Here is a 16,586-nt window from a genome sequence, read left to right on the forward strand (position 1 = left end):
CTTTTTAATTATATATATAAAGATAAATATATATAAATATATATAAATATAAACTTTTTAAAACTGTGAAAAAAATAGCTATGAAATTATAAAAAAAAAGCAAACACATTCTGACGTGCAGAATATTATTTTTTATTTCCTATTAGATTGTGTCTAGCACCCAGCTTCACGGGCCCCCCCTTCGTCCCAAGCACACCCCCCCCCCCCCCCCCGGCACCGTGGCCACTGACCACACGGGCTACTTATAGCCAAGCTACGGGAAATGAAAAGTTTCTTGGTTGCCCCAGCCATGTGGCCAGTGGCTACTGTATTGGGTGTATCCAGCAGTGCAGAAAATTCTCTTGGCCAGTGAGAGGCTGGAGGGCTTCAGAGTGCCAAGATCAGCACTCCCAGCCACACCCCCATCTGAAGACCACAAGGAGGACGATGCTGAAGGTCTGAGTGGCCCTGAGCAAGTGTGAGGGGCTGGGGGAGGCTGGGCCCTTCTCCTGGTGCTGCTTCCCACTCCTCCCCTGAGGTCAACTCTCAGCCCGACCCCATGGGTACCTCCACCAGCCAGGGGAAAGGCTCTGATGACCCTCCAGCTTCAGAGAAACTGAGTCACACGACAGCAGGAGCAGCAGCAGCAGCAGTGAACTGGCGCCACCTGGCGGTCCCTGTGATATCACCTACAGGCTCTTCCCACAGCTGCCCAGGGTGCCCACCGGGTGCCAGAGTGAGGCCTGCCCAGTGGGCCCAGTGGCTGGAGCACAGCCCCTTGATGGGCAGCCCCCGGCCCCAACCTTCCTCCAAGGGACCGGCAGCAGAGAGTGGACCGGCCCCGCTCCTCGGGGGTACTACGGCACCGAACAGTTCAGGAAGTTGCTCCTGTCGCACGAATTGGCCGCACAGCTAGGACTTCAGCACAGAGCACGCAGCCCCCAGGTCCGGGCTCTGAGTCCCCGCAGGCAGGGGGCACGCTGCCTCCCCTCTTCTTCTCCCTATTCAATTGAGGACATAGTCCTCTTCGCTGACCTGAGCGCCAAGGTGCCCTTCACACCCCGAGCACTTCCAGTTCCCACGCCACCCAGAGCGACCCACCCCCGTCCACCCCGAGCGGACGAACTCCAGGTGGACAGGGCCACTTTCCAGATGAGAAGAGGGACGTCCCAGCCAACAGGACTCCTTCCCCCACGACGGACAAGCAAGGTGGGGGGGCCGCCCCCGCCCACACAGACGCTACTGCGAGGCAGCAGGTGGGGAGTTTCTGCCTTCATCTTTTAATGGCCTGTGTGGTACAGTTAGTGGACAGACAGGCAGACAGGACACAGAGGGGCGGTGGTCACAGGTGTGCCGTGGGTGTGGCAGGGCAGACTGTCCGCTCCCCAGAAGAGCCTGTCTTTGGCAAGACACTCAAGCATCCCCTCTGCTCGGGGCACTGGGCCAGCCTGGAGCTCGAGGGGCCTGGCTGAGGAGGGACTCCCACACTTCTCTACTTGCCAGGGCCTCATGTCCCTCCTTGAGCCTCCCTGGGTGAGGATCAAGGTCTAAGAGAGAGACTTCAACCAGGGTGTGCCCCCTTCTGGTGTCACAGACAGACGGGAGGCTGCCGAGAAGTCAACAGGGTGTCCAGTCAGGCACAGACTGCCAGGCCTGTGGCAGCAGGTGGGCGCCAGGGTGCACACGGGGATTTCGGTGCAGGGTGGGTGCACCCAGGCAGGTGTAGAAGCTGTGGTCAGAGAGAGGCTAGTGTAGACTGTGGTCTGCGGCTGTTCAGTCCCAGATCTACAATTCTGTCTTGGCAAATGCATTTTGTTTGGAAGAACCAGTGTTTACAGACGGGGCGAGGCCCTCTCTGCTGAGAGCCTCTTACGTTCATGACAAGGGGCCCCTGGTGAAGGAGGGGGGTCTGGGGCCATGGGTGAGGGTCACCAGGAGGGGTTACTGGCTAGCAGTCAGCTCTCCTGGCTGAGAATGGCTGTGACCCCAGAGAGCACTGGCCTGGCAAGGGGCCGGGGGGGCACTGGACACAGGCACAGGGTAAAGGGCAGGCTTGGGACACAACGCGGAGCACAGTGCTGGGTGGCCCTGGGTGGCCGAAGGGCTCAGCAGAACCCTGGGGCTGGAATGACAGACAGCTGGACCCGGAGGGTGGCGTTACTGGCACGGGGGGAGCCGGGGCCCCGCAGGCACTGCAGGCAGGGGCGGGAAGGGAGCCTCGGGCCTCGGGGCCCCTAGTTCAGGCCTGAGTGGTGGGGGGTGCCAGGTCCCGCTCAGAGGCTGGCGGGGGAGGAGGTGTTGGTGGAGGGGTGGAGGCAAGTACTGTAGGAGTCCCGGGTGAGGCTGTAGGTGCAGTAGGCCACCGCGGAGCCCAGCGTCAGCCCCGTCATGTAGGACACGGTCATGGTGTTCCCTGCGGACAAGACTGGACCTGAGGCCGCAGGTGGGGGTGGGGGCAGCGAGGGGCGCTCAGAGGACCACGGTGGCCAAACCCACGCGGACCAACCTGGGGGCCCCGACAGAGGGCTGGTACCCAAGACTGGTGAGGCAGTGACCAGAGCCCACTCCCACGAAGGCAGCCGTCCGAGGACCACTCGACCATGGGGGAGCGCACTGGGCGCCCGGGGTCTTGCCTGCTTCTCCTCCTCTAGCCACCCACTTCCATGTGCTCCCTGCTCACGGGCAGCCAGAGTGTCCCACAGGACAGACTCCAGGGCCCCTTCCCCCACACGCCCCCTTCCAGCTCAACACACAGCAGCCCAAGCTTCTTGCCACAGCCCCAAACTGGGGGCTCCTCCTTGAACCCCGGTCCCTGTCTCGTACCCGGGCTCCCGGTCCATCAGCTGGCCCCACGGGCTCCATCATGAAACAGATCCAGATTCCACCATTTTCCTCCAGAGACAAGGCACCCTGCCCTGTCAGGGGCCCGTCCCTTTGTGGTATGGAAGGACAGGTGCAGGACCTCATCACTCCCTCCCCACCCCAACCTGTTCCCGCCCCACCGTCCAAGCAGCACCAGAAGGGGTCTTAACACACATTATGGTCCAGTCCCTCCTCGGGCCTCCCACCCCCTGTCCTGGTGGCCCCTCCCACCGCCAGCTCTGCCTCTGGGTTTTCCCACGGGCTAGTCCCCAGCACTGTCACACGTCCCTTACCACTTCCTCCAGGTCTGTGGTCAAAAGTCACCTCCTCCGAGAGCCTTCCCAGACTGCTCCGCTTATGTTGCAAACTCCCCAGCCCAACTCCCACATCCCATTTCTCTGTTCTCTGTCGTACTTACCACCACTCAACATACCACGTGCACCTGTCACCTCTGGACTGTCAGCCCCACAAGCACAGGGAGCACTGTTTCGGTGCCACAGAGTCCCCAGAACCTAGAACGGTGCCTAGCACACCAGAGGGGCTCACCACGTAATCGTGGGATAAATGAAGGAATAAATGATTGACAAACACGCTTGCACCTATGAACTCCCTAAGGTTGATTCGATCCTGGAGCCCATATGCACCTTTTTTGCTAAGTAGCCATGATTTCTGTGGGCCTTGGTTTCCCCGCCAGGCAGCAGGGTGCTGGGCCTTACCTGCCAGCTCCCGCTGCTTGGGGCTCACTTTGCCCGCCGCCAGGATCATAGGTACACTGCCAAAGTAGCCGTTGCTGATGCCCATGAGCAGAGAGAAGACGCAGGGCCAGGCTGGGTGGCGCAGGGCGGGTGTGCCGCTGGGGTAGACGCACAGGATGAATAGGGGGATGAAGACCACGCGCAGGCAGGAGCAGGCCAGCAGGTGGGTGCCCCGCCAGTCCATGGGCAGAGCCGCCAGGATCTGCAGGGAACAGAGCAGGTCGGCCCCCTCCCTTTACCAAGCCCACCACCCCTCATGTCTCCATGGCAGCCCCCAGACACGACCCTGTCCCCATACACTCCCAGCTCGGGCTGCGTCCCTGTCCTTATCCAGCCTAGACCACTAAAACCACCAAATCCTGTGTCACAGTCCATACACGCTCCTTGCTGTGGGTCGAGAATCCTAAACACCGCACAGATCGCTCTTGTTCAATCCTCACCATACCCTTGCAGGATCGGCTCTCCACCCTGTTTGGGAAATGATGACCTGAGGCCCCGAGGGTCACCTGGCAAAATCTCAGGATTTTGCCACAGCAGGAAGTCGCAGGATTAGGAGCTGAGCCCAATTTGCTCCCTCACGAACCAGACTCTCGGCTGTGTGACCTTGAGCAAACAGCTTTCCCTCTCTGAACATCAACTTCTTCCTTCATCTGGAGCAGACCCCCATCAGACCAGCCCCAGAAATGGAAGCCTTGATCTTATTCCAGCCCTGACCCCCAACCCTGTCCTGCGCTAGCAGCACTGAGTTCTCTGCTCAGATTCTCCTGGCCCCTACCAGGTGCTCCTGCCCCTTGGGAGGACTTCCTGTGCTGTCTTTGGAGGCCTGCCCCAAGGACCTGCTGGCGATGAGCACAGACACAAGATGATGGCCGGCGCCGGACTCTATGAGAATGACCACCAGACAGTCTGGAGCTGCCTTGCACAGCAGCCAGGCCATGTCACTGCTCGGCCGCCGCCCTCCCCACTCGGGAGACGTGGGGAGGCTCAGCTCAGAACCCACCCCTCCCCGAGGGCCCCCCCAGCTCTCCCGCCCCCACCGCCTCTCCCCCAGACTCGGGAAGGGGCTGCAGGCCTACCTTGCCCACGAAGTCGGACAGATTGAACACAGCCATGATGAGGATGGGCAGCCACTCGCCCAAGACGCAGTGGCGGACCTCGGACTCGAGACCCGGGAACAGGCACAGCGTGATGAAGTAGGTCACGGCGATGGAGAGCATGTCAGCCCAGATGGCGCGGGCCACGGCATAGCGGTGCAGCAGCAGAGCTGCGGGGGACAGGCCCCGCGTCACTGAGTAGCGTCTGCCTGGCCCCATGCAAGGCCCACGGAGCAGCGGCGTCACCGGACATGTGCAGAGCACCGCCCTGCCCGCCCTTCCCCCACCCCACGCAGGTGTGAGTCAGGCCCACAGAGCGTCACCAGACATGCGCCCCTCCCCCCACCTCTGAAGGAGGGCCAGCTGCGCGTGATTCTCAGCTGAGGCACATCAAAGCGCGTGTAGGCTCCCCTGCTGTGGCTGGTCACCTCATGGGCGGGGCTGTCTTTCGGGGACCCGCTGTTGGCCAGGCCTGGGCCTTGGTGCTCCTGGAGGGAGGACAGAACAGCAGCCGGCAGGGTTTGTGTGGGGTCCGTCAAACACACTGAACCCCACCCGCCTCTGAGCCTTTGCAGATGCATTTCCCTCTGTCCCCAGTGCCCTTCCTGTGGGTCTTCACATCTCCCTTCCACAGGGCTCCGGCTTCAGCCCAGAAGCCACTTCTTGGGAAACCTCCTTGGCCACTGGGGGGCCCCGTTTCCCACTGTGGGCCTGATCCCAGCCCCGTGCCAGGGGCGTATGGCCTGGCCGTCGCTTCCTGAGCTCATGGTAGTGTTCCCCATGAGGAGCCAGGGTGACGCTGTGGACCCCCTCTTGGAGGACTCCGTGCTTTAGCCCCTCCCACCGGCCTCGGTGCTGCCACCAGAAGGCGCCCCCGCCCCCCCACCCCCAGCGTGGCTCCGGGCGGCCTGCCAGCAGGGACTCAGGCCACAGACACAGTGTCACCGGGTGGGGATGAAACCTGGGTCCACAGGACGAAGGAGGCCCCGGGGGAAGGAGCCCGGGGCCACGGCGCGGCGGAGACCACACCAGGGACTGGGCAGGGGCGGGCGCAACGGACTCACGAAGTGGACGTCCCCCGCGGCGACATCGTGGTGCACGCGGTAGCTGGCCCTGCAGCCCGGGCGGCTGTCGCGGGGCCGCGCCGTGTGGTAGAGCACGAAGCGGCTGCGCCGCACCACCAGGTGCAGCAGGAAGCAGAGCAGCTCCAGGCCCGCAGACACCAGGAAGAAGATGAGCGTGCTGGCCCGCTCGTCTGGCAGCAGCAGCTTGGTGAGGATGCGGCTCAGGGACACCATCACGCCTGCCGTGCCTGCGGCCGGGAGGGCGCCGTCCGTGCCGGGCCTGGGCCCCGGCCCCCACTCAGCGCCCCAGCCCTGCCTGGTTCTGCCCCCACTCTGCCCTTAGCCCTGCACCCGCCCCCGGTCTGGGCCCAGTCTTCAGACATGCAGGTGGCGGTTCACAGTGTGCCCACTCAGAACATTCCTCCCTGCACACCCCAGGAGCATTTCTAGAGTGCCTTCTGGGTATCTGGCACCATCCTGCCCTGAGGACACAGTGGGGACAGAGGGGATGTAGGCCCTGCCTTCCCGGGACTCAGTGGAGGAGGCTACAAAGAAGTCACAGAAAAATGCCAACATCCATGCATGATGGTGGGGGCAGGTGACGGCCAGAGCACAGAGGCCCCGGCAGGGGCTGGCACAAGCAGTGTGTGTCCACCTCTGCGGAGCTGACCGGAAGTTGGCTGTGCCCGTGAGGTGACAAGGGAGGGCAGCAGGGTCATGGTGGGCAGGAGGCCCCAGGCAGGATGTAGGTGTACAATGTGATCATGAGCTGCTGGGCAGTGTCTGGCAGAGGTGGCCACAGCCCCTGGGGGCTGATCCCCGGGTGTGGGACTCCTGACTGCATAAACCACCCCAAGTCTGCACCGCTTGGGCAGCTGCCTCACTCATCTCCGTGACAAAACGTACAAAAGTGATCTGCTTGCCCAGTGCTTCCTGGAACCAAACCCCACAGACCTGAGGCTTGGAGCCCTGGGGACATCTGGTCAACCTCATCACATGGGAGGGGGCACAGAGCACCCTGAAGATGAGGAGTGGGCCCAGCTTTCTGCCTGGACAGCGCTGCTGACCCTGGCCCATCCAGGTGCAGAAGGAGCACTGGAAACGTCTGGAGGAAGGTGCTTCAAAGGGGGTCCTGATGTGTGGGTGGGGACGGCAGGGCAAGAGGGGAACTGGCCCCTGGGACCAGGGCTGGAGTGCAGGGCAAGTCTAACGGTGCTGGGTAAGTGTCCTGTGTCAGAAAGGGGGTGCCGTTCACTGATCAGGGTCAGGAGGACAGGGCAGGGGGGCTTAGGAATGTGAGTCCGAGAAGCCAAGTGGGGGTGCCGGGCAGGGGTCAGCTCATGGGTCTGGGGCTCCGAGGACAGCGTGATGCTGGACATTACGCTTTGGACAGGCTTACCCCAGCACATGCACATACACGCACACACAGACACACAAAACGCACAGGCACACGGGCATCCCAAGTCACCCCAGACCCCCGCTAGGAGACGTGCATGCTTCTCACACAAAAGACTGCACACTTGGAGAGATGTGCACACATCACGGCCATGTCCCTGCGCCGGGTCCGTGGTGCATCGCTGGGGGCTCCCCCCCCCCCCCCCCCGGGAGGTCTGCGGCTACTTACTCTCCCCGGTCATCACGCCCTGCGTGTATCTCTTGGGCAGCATCCCCGTGTAACCATAGAAGCTGGATTGCTGCACTTAGGGGACAGACAGAGGAGTCACCGTGAGATGCCACCCATCACCTGTCAGCTTGGAACCAAATTCACAAGTCCAAGGGCCACATTGGTGAGGGTGCGGGGTAACAGACTTTAACACCCTGGGCAGCACGGAGATCTGGTCCAAGCGCCCTGTCCACCATACTGTGTGTGTGCGCGGCCAGCCTGGCCCTGTGACTGGCTCCGGCCAATGACATGCATGGCGACAGCGTGCCCCGGGTCTGATCGAGGCAGGAAAAGCCCACGTGGACCTGGAGTGTGTCTTTCCCTCAGCAGCAGTGACCGAAGGGGCCCATGTTCCAGTTACCACTGCGGCCCGTCTCACAGAGACTATGCGGAGGCCCACCCCCCATCCATGGGTTGGACGTGTGGCCAGAACCGGAAATATAAGCCTTGTTCTATGAAGCCGCTGAGATTCGGGGCTGTCCCAGCCAGCACCGGGTCTAAGCGGGGGGGAAAGGCTCACTAGCTCCGACCCTGCATGTTGGCACATCTACACGGACACCCTGGAGCAGTCACACTGGGAAAACATCTGCTTTTTAAGCAGATGGAACAGAACAAAACAGACCCGAGGACAAGGCCTGGAACGAGAAACACTGTTTCCAGAAGCCTTGATGTCACTGATAAAAGCAAACTCACACACGCGTTCACTGGCTCGTAATGTGAAGTGTGTTTCGCCTTGCTCACTCAAGGAAAGCTTGGAAGAGTCCAAAACAATAGGCCTGGACCTTTCCTAACATCACAGCCACAGAAGAGGAAACCTGAGGACCCTTCGGGATTAAAGGGGATTAGAGATGAACCCAGGACGGGATCCTGGGTGGGATCCTGGGTCAGTAAACAAGAACGCTAATGGTCGTTACCAAGGCGACGGGTAATCTGTGCAGGTAGGCTGTAGATAGATAGCATGCCACGGCAGCATTCAGTTCCTCGACTCGGGCAGCTGTAACTTGGTTACAGATGAAACATCTCGCTTTCAGATAATATGCCCTCCAGCACTAGTATGTGGGCAAGACATGTGATGATGTTTGCACGTAAGTCCCAAACAGTTTAAAGGGAAAACATAGATTATTTATATTTATATCCACTCAGGGGCAAAATATACACATATCCATATAAACGGGGGGGACAGAGAGAAAGCCCATCCATTAAAGTGTTTGCAACTGGTGGAGGATGTATGGGGATTTTTTAATACTGTTCTTGCGCCTGTCCCGTGGGTTTGAAATTGTTGCAAACTTAAAAGTCAGAAATACAACTTTGCAAGCCAGTGCCCAGGAGAAACATGGTGTGGTTGCATGGGCAGTTTGTATCTGAGGCCAGGGAGCTGCCACCGGGTGCATGGGGCACGTGGGGGTGCACAAACGTGTGCACGGCACATGCGTGCTCTGACACTGTGTGTGTGTGCGTGCGTGTGCGCATGCAGTATGTGTAGGCGCCAGCATGGAGCCCTTGTCACTCGGTGTCGTTACGCCCTCAGCATGGGGCTGGGCGGGGGTGGCATGGCTGGCAGTGGGCACTCAGCGGCTCAGCCCCAGCCTCCCGCCCTGCCCCCCGGTGTGGGCTCCTACCTGTGCAGCCCAAGGCCACCGTGCCCACGGCGGCCAGGTTGATGGCGTAGGCCTGGTCATGAGAGAAGAGCTGCAGCCACACGTCACAGATGCTGATAAAGAGGAGGGGGCCCAAGGCCAAGAGGTAGCCTGTGGGATGAGAGGCCAGAGGCGTTGGCACGTGAGGCTGGGGGCTCCCCTCGTCCCACCCCTCCAGGTCAGAGGTGCCCTCTCTGTCTACCTTTCCCCCTTTATGCTGGGAGGGCCGAGGACACCTTAGATGTCTTAGAAGGGGTGCCTGGAAGGCTTCCTGGAGGAGGCACCATGTGAGCTGGGCCTTGACACTGGATTGCCATGAAGAGGAAGGACAGGAAGAGCACACTAGGCCCCAGGACACAACGGAGGGCACACAAAGCCTCCCCAGGTGTGGCTATCATGCTCGCCCGCAGCACACCCACCGCAGGCCTGACCCTATTTTCATACACTGAACTCTGGGGCATGTGCCCATTTTCCAGATGGGGAGAGTGAGTGGCGGGGAAATTGGGGAGGTGAGTGGCAGGCCAGATGCGTGAGCACTGGGAGCCCGGGGGGGGCAGCGTACCCGCGGTAATCCTGGTGTGAAGGGTCAGTCTCTCCACCAGCACGTTGTTCAGGAGCACGGCCACCAGCGCCACCAAGATGTAGGTGAGACTCATGTCGAACACAATTGAGGTCCCTGCAGGGGGCCGGCCGGCAGCAGGTGCTCAGGGGGAACCCCAGTCTCTGCACCCCCCTCACCAGGGGCTGCTTCCTTGCTTTGCCTGAAAGCGGCTGACAGCCCAGAGAGGGTGAGTGGCTGCTTAGAGCCACCCAGCAATCTGCAGCCAAGCGAGGATTTGAGTAAAAGGGGCCTCCCCCAGCAGAGGCCTGCTTGCTGGGTTTCGGGAGGGCGGCGGGTAGGGCACGAGCACGAGGGACCCACCTGGGTACTTGTGGTGCAGGTAGTCCACGTCGGTGATGAAGCTGTTGTATGGCAGCAGGAAGCCCACGCCGGCCAGCAGCATCGCGAAGTAGATGGCGTGGTAGTGGTCGTCGGGCACCGGCTCCTCCACTCCTGAGCCCAGAGGCAGCAGGTAAGAGGCGGACAAGCCCCTCAAAGCCACGGCCACCACAGGATCACGGGCTCCCGTAGCGCCGCCATGCCCATATCCACGGTCCATCGACACCATGGCCACCGCCCCCACATCCGCCAGCATCGCGGCCACCATCCACCTTCAAGGCCAGAGCTGCCCCAGTCACGGCAGCAAGTCACGGCCGCCACGATCATGGCCACCAAGCAGCTGGCTTGACGGAACGATGGAAGGCGGCTGGGAGACTCAGCGAAGGTGGCACCCTCCAGGAGGCTGTATGTGCTCTCTAACTCGGTGTCTAATACATGGGGTGACCTCCCTGTCGGCACCTTGGTGTCCAGGGAGCACGACCTTCAGAGACCCGCTAGCAACGTGCCTGCTTCCCACCCCTGTGCCTCGAGGCTGCTGGCCCAGAGGGACAGTCCTGGTTCCAGAAGGAGAAATACCTCTACCCAGAGACACAACGATCCTACTGACCTGGGAGCAAGATGGCCACTGGCCCCTCCGGGCGCCTCCTGACCCTGAATCAACAGGCAGAGAAGCGGGTTGCCGTCTTGGCTGGGGTGGGTCACCCTGACTACTAAGGGGAGATCGGCTCGCTGCTGCCCGTGGGGACAGAACAGAATAGAACAGAAGATGAGCGTGCTTGGATTGCAAAAGGTTCCTTAGGGCATCTCATAGGAAGGACATCCAGTCCCTGGGACTGAAGTCAACGGAAGACAGCCATCTGATTGTAGCCTTTGGAGATGAAGGTTTGGGTCAGCCCACCAGGCCAAGAACCGTGGCCAGCTGAGGTGCTGAGGGCAGAGGGCGGGAGGAATGGGTAGCGGGGAAAGGAACTTATAAATGCCAGCTAGGACCACGTGACTCGCCTCAGAACCGAAAAATGTCGTCACGCATATTTCTTCCTTATGTCAGCGTGAATGTTTGTTCGTGTGTGTTAACTCGGAGCTGGTGTTTTGTCCTCTGTCACCATAGAGTCACACCTAAGATGTGTTCACGTGTTAACATAACGTCCCATCTCAGTATTTACATTATGAGCTGACCAAGGAGGGGTGGGGACGTGGACTTTGCACCTTCCTGGGAAGGGGTCGGTGTGTCCTTGGTTAGCTGTGTCATCCCACACAGCTGTAGGACTTGGAAAGTGTCTTTATTTGGAGATTAATATGGTTTATGGAGCCATGTATGGGAGCCAAGTGGGCAAGGGGTGGACTGTGGTGATCAATTTTATGGGCCAACTTGGCAGGCTAAAAGAGTCCTTTGTTGGGGCGCCTGGGTGGCTCAGTTGGTTGAGCATCTGACCTCAGCTCAGGTCATGATTAGCGGTTCATGGGTTTGAGCCCCGCACTGGGTTCTGTGCTGATAGCTCGGAGCCTGCAGCCTGCTTCAGATTCTGCGTCTCTGTCTCCATGCTCCACTCCTGCTCACACCCTGTCTCTTCTCAAGAATAAAGACTTAAAAGTTTTTAAAAATAATTCCTTGTTGTTCAGACACTGACCCAGGTGCCGTTGTGAAGGGATTTTGTGGATTAAAGTCCCTCCTGAGTGGACACCAAGTTAATCCAAAGGAAATTACTCTGGGTGGGCCTGGCCTAATCAGGCAAGACATGTAGGTCTTCCCGTAGCTGAGACCCTAAACATCTCATACCCCTGGGGTTTCCTGAGCAGCTGCCTTATGGACTTCAGACTGCATAGCCAGGATCCACTGTACATGCTTATTTCCTGTAATAAGTCCATATGTGAGTGTATGTATCTATACCTCTCTGTGTCTGTCTGCTCTCTGTCTACGTATCTGCTACTGGTTTCTTGGCTGAACCCTAACTGACCCAGCCACCGTCACCAGGCTATTACAGTTAATTTTTTTAAATGTTTATTTTTGAGAGAGAGACAGACAGACAGACAGACAAAGCATGAGCAGGCGAGACGCATAGAGGGATGAGACACAGAATCCAAAACAGGCTCAAGGCTCTGAGCTGTCAGCACAGAGCCCAACACAGGGCTCCAACCAACAACCGTGAAGTCATGATCTGAGCCAAAGTCGGACGCTTAACTGACTGAGCCAACCAGGCGCCCCAAGGCTACTAGAGTTAAAATCACAACTGACATGGCCACCATCCACTTTGGAAAAAAAAATTTCTTTAATGTTTATTTTTGAGAGACAGAGAGAGGGACAGAGCGTGATCAGGGGAGGAGCAGAGAGAGGGAGACACAGAATCCAAAGCAGGCTCCAGGCTCCCAGCTTCAGCACAGAGCCCGGCGTGGGGGGCCTCCTGAGCACGGGGACAGCCCTAAGCAACAATCTGCGGCTTCTACTGCAGCCACACTGGGGGTGGTGCCAGTCCCCTCCCCCTTTCCTACAGGACAGAACCCAAGCGCTAACAATGGTAACTTTGTCCCCGAGCTGACACAGAGACAGGGGTGCTGGGGCTGAACCCAAACCTGCCCTCTACCCTGCAAGTATAGCCTCCTAGGCAATTGCTGGCCTAGCTCCTCAATATGGGGAAATAAGCTCAGAGAGGTTTAGGCCCTTGCCCAAGGTCACACAGCCAGGATGACAATCAAGTCTTTGAACCTCACATCAATCCTCCTTCCAGGCTCTTTCCCGTCTCCACGGAAGGGAGACCAGTGAATGTGACCCAAGCGGCATATCACTCCCGGACAGAAGCCCCACGGCGCAGTGCATAACTCACTGTGGGCCTTTCCCCTGGCCCAGGGTTCACGGAAGCCCATGTTAAGATGAAGGCTCCCAAGCCTGGCTCCCCGACCTGCACTGGACACACAGCGTCGGGGTGTGTGTCCCCGCAGCAGATGTGATCTGTTCCCAACACACCCTGGGTCCTGCACTCAGAGACCCCCCCAAGCCGCCCCTCCCCCGGGGCTCCGATCCCCACTGGGCCAGGCTCACACCCAGGCCACACCCTCACTCACCAGAGTCCGGGAAGACTGGGCCACCCCCGGGCCTGCCATCCTGGCCCCTGGTCGTCCCCGCGGCCACCTCCTCCTCCAGCTGGCAGCTGTCGAAGCTGAAGCTTGTCACCACGCCCCTGTCCGGCGTGCCCGCCACGCTGGGCTCCTTGAGGCGCTGGCTGCCCACGGAGCCCATGGCAGCCCGTGCTGCAGAGAGTGGGGGGGAGGCAGGCTGAGCGGGCGAGGGGGGCTCCCCGGGCCACCGCGTGCCCCCACGTGTCTCAGGGTGCCCAGGGCAGCAACCCGAGTGCGGGTGCCAGCAGAGCACTTGGAGGGGAGTCAACAGGCAAAACAACAGTCTGGGGGTGGAATGCCAGTCAGAACAGCCAACGCGACCCAATGCTGCGCTGTGTCTCAGGCAGCGCTTTCCTCCATGGGGGTGGGGGGTTGCCTGGCCTCACTTGTGTACAGCACGGGGCGGGAATGTGAAGGTGACGCCTGCCCCGCCCCCCAGTCTCAGCGGGACATGCTGAACCACTGCGGGCCTCCATGCTGGGGCCAACCACCTTCTGTGGCGGGGAAGTCCTTCCTCTGGTCTTCCTTCAGTTCAAGTCTATTACCTTTATCCTCTTTTTAAAAATTGATTTTGCCTCTGTTTTTGAAGTTTATTTATTTATTTTGAGAGAAAGAGAGAGCGTGAGCAGGGAACGGGCAGAGAGAGACCAAGAGAGAAAATCTCAAGCAGGGTCCACACTGTCAGTGCAGAGCGTGACATGGGGCTTGAACCCAAGAATCGTGAGATCATGACCTGAACTGAAATCTAGAGTCCGAGGCTTGACCGACTGAACCACCCAGGCCCCCCTACTGCCCGTATCTTGAAAAGAAAGAAAGAAGTTGGGGTGCCTGGGTGGCTCAGTTAAGCATCCCACTTTGGCTTAGGTCATGATCTCACAGTCGATGGGTTCGAGCCCCGTGTCGGGCTCGGTGGTGACAGTCCGAGCCTGGAGCCTGCTTCAGATTCTGTGTCTCCCCCATCCTCGGCGCCCCCCCTGCTCATGATTAAAATTTTTATCAAAATTAAAATTTTAAAAAAAGTAAAAGAAAGGAAGAGGCTAATTAATCCGTGATGGAGAGACACCCCCACTGCGTAGGTGATGCTGTGTGTGTGTGTGTGTGCAGCTGGGTGGGGAGGGAGTCTGTTTTCTTTCCCTAAAAGAGTTCTCAAATTTTCTTTCTTTATTAAGTTTTTAAGTAATCTCTACACCCAACATGGGGCCCGAACCAACAACCCTAAGATCAAGAGTCTCATGCTCCACTGACAGCACCAGCCAGCACCTCACCCGTTTATTTTTGTAACAACTTTAACTCATGTATCTGATCACACGCTGCCCTCAGAGGACGGGACACAGAGGCGGGACGTGACAGCATCCGGCACGGAGCGCTGCACCTCGGCCCCCCGGGTGCATGTGGGGGATCCCACATGCCGGGGTCACTCCAGGCTCCTCAGCCTGCCACCACCCTCCACCTCCACCTGCTCGTTTGGTCTCACTTCCTCCTGCTCTCCTCCCTTAGTTTACCAGCTCCCAGCCTCCCTTCACCGAGAGCGTCCGGCTAGCCCCGTGTGTCTCCCCCTTTCCCAGCTCTCCATCGAGTTTCTACGGGGGCCTTGGAGCCCTGAGCCGTCCTGCTTCCAGGCGGGACTGAGGAAACTGCCCAGCCTGATGGGCACCCACGAGCATGGAGGAGAGGGTCATGGGCTTCTCCGACTGGAGGCTGGGAAGCAGGCATAACTCTGCAGGCTCAGTGCTTTTCCTGAGTGCCCCCCAGATCTGGGCCTCCGGCCACATCTGGAGCTGGAGGGGACCCATGAGGATTTAGGACACAGCTGGGCGCAGCTGGAGTGACCACGGCCTTGCTCCGTGGCCTTGGGCAGGATTCTGCACAGGAGGCTTGAGAGACTCTGGGCCTAGCCCTCCCAGCCTCCCTGGAAGGGGAGACCAGGGAAGGGGCCAGCGGCAGAACGGCGGTCTACAATAATGCAATGCCCAGGACGGGGGGCCATCCTTGGAGGACATCTGAACCCTGAACTCCTGACCTGTGTTCTGCAAAGCTTCCCAAGACGCAGCGCCCAGGCCACGCCTGGCCACACCACCCGGGAGGGCAGACGTGCTCAGCATCGAGCTGGGAGGCGGCCCCGCTGCTCCCTCTGGCTCCTGGGTGAGGCGGACAGCTACCACCAGCAATACCTGCCTCAGTCACTGTCCCCATGTGCTCCTCTGGGACCTCCTGGAGGCTCCCCCTGTGGTGCCCCTGGGGATGACCTCACTGGGTGACAGAGTGGGGGGTGCACTGAGGTGGCTGCTCTCCAGCTCCCCTGGCCTAGGTCTCCAACACGTCCCTCCTTGGCCCTCTCATACTCCACACCGCAGCCTTGGAGCCTCGGATCGTCCCCGGCCCATCCCTCTTCTCCTGTCCCTCTTTGATTCAAATTTAAAAACACACACATGGGTTTAAAAATCCGAGATGGCGTGCATTCTTCTCTGCTCCCCCAACTCCCCTTCTGTCAGAAGCCCTTGATGTCCACCCTGCAGAGCAGCTGAAAGGACACAGTTCATTTCTTTGGCCATCAGGTCACTAGTCACTGCTCAATGGGCCACCCTTGGGCCTCAGTTTCTCTACCTCCTTGTTGAGGATGAGGATAGAGAGAAAGAACTTCACGACCAGGGAGGGGTGGCTGGATCATCAAAGGCCTGGCCACACATAGGGGCTGCTGCGAAGTCACACAGCTCCCGCATGGGGACACAGGCTGGACAGGGCTCCTGACCCCAGCAGTCCAGACCCCAGGGCCAGGCTGACCCCTCCCTCTCAGGGGCTGTGCTCCACCTCCTCAGGCGACCAGGAGCCTGAATTCTAGGTGGAGAGCAAGCTGAAGCCCCCTCTAGCTGGACCCCTCGGATGACCCTGCCTACGCGCCACCCCCCACCAGGCCTGCTGGAGTTCAGCATAGCCTTCCAGACTGGCCCAACTCCTCCCTGTTGGCTCTGCCCACAGAAAAGTAGGATTCAAGGCCCACCCGGCCACCCCTTCCTGCAACCACTGTTGGAGAGGTGAAGGCACGGGCCAGGGCGCAGGCTGGTGGCTCTCTGCCCAGACCCACCGTCTTCTCCCCGGCCTTGGCTTCTGCGGGTCTCAGGGAGGATGGCACCCTGCATCTGCCGGGCTCCTTCTGCCTGGCCTGCCCTATCAGCAACAAAGTTGGCTCCAGGCCTGTGCCCCTCCCCGCCCCCGGAAAAGGCATCTCTGCAGGCCACCACAGGTGACCTCTGGGCACAGGCCCTGACCATGACAGCAGCTTTTCCAGGAACTAGGAGGCAGTTCTGGAGGAACCGGCTGGGGGAAGAGGTGTGACGGGACGGAGGGGTTCCAGGGAGGCACTTCAGGGGGAGGGGCCCTTTGGGCCTGCCTGGGTGAGGGAGGTGGCTCCAGACCTGCATGGGTCCCTTTCCCGGGTCTGGGTCCTGCGCTCGAAGCGGGGTGGGGGGTGGGAGGGCGGTCC

The 16,586-nt window shown here is 59.8% G+C and overlaps 1 protein-coding gene across 4 annotated transcripts in view; it reads right to left on the reverse strand.

Moving 5' to 3' along the window:
* Positions 1-16,586, reverse strand: part of SLC29A4 (solute carrier family 29 member 4) — a 28,787-nt gene that overhangs the window by 527 nt on the left and 11,674 nt on the right. Inside the window, exons 2-11 of one of the 4 annotated variants that reach the window (XR_003912237.1) lie at positions 13,052-13,237; positions 9,977-10,108; positions 9,617-9,730; positions 9,037-9,165; positions 7,379-7,453; positions 5,755-6,002; positions 5,037-5,178; positions 4,673-4,860; positions 3,558-3,798; positions 547-980 (exon numbers count right to left, since the gene is read on the reverse strand). Coding sequence is in view for 3 of the 4 variants with exons in the window: in XM_029948949.1 (XP_029804809.1) it covers positions 1,527-1,708; positions 3,558-3,798; positions 4,673-4,860; positions 5,037-5,178; positions 5,755-6,002; positions 7,379-7,453; positions 9,037-9,165; positions 9,617-9,730; positions 9,977-10,108; positions 13,052-13,226 (1,626 nt within the window). In the remaining variant the exon portion in view is untranslated. Of the gene's footprint in view, positions 1-200; positions 981-1,236; positions 2,393-3,557; positions 3,799-4,672; positions 4,861-5,036; positions 5,179-5,754; positions 6,003-7,378; positions 7,454-9,036; positions 9,166-9,616; positions 9,731-9,976; positions 10,109-13,051; positions 13,238-16,586 lie in introns of those variants that run through there. The other 3 variants (XM_029948952.1, XM_029948949.1, XM_029948951.1) reach the window with 3 other exon arrangements.

The sequence above is a fragment of the Suricata suricatta genome, chromosome 8, assembly GCF_006229205.1.
Source record: "Suricata suricatta isolate VVHF042 chromosome 8, meerkat_22Aug2017_6uvM2_HiC, whole genome shotgun sequence".
In the NCBI taxonomy this organism is placed as follows: Eukaryota; Metazoa; Chordata; class Mammalia; order Carnivora; family Herpestidae; genus Suricata; species Suricata suricatta.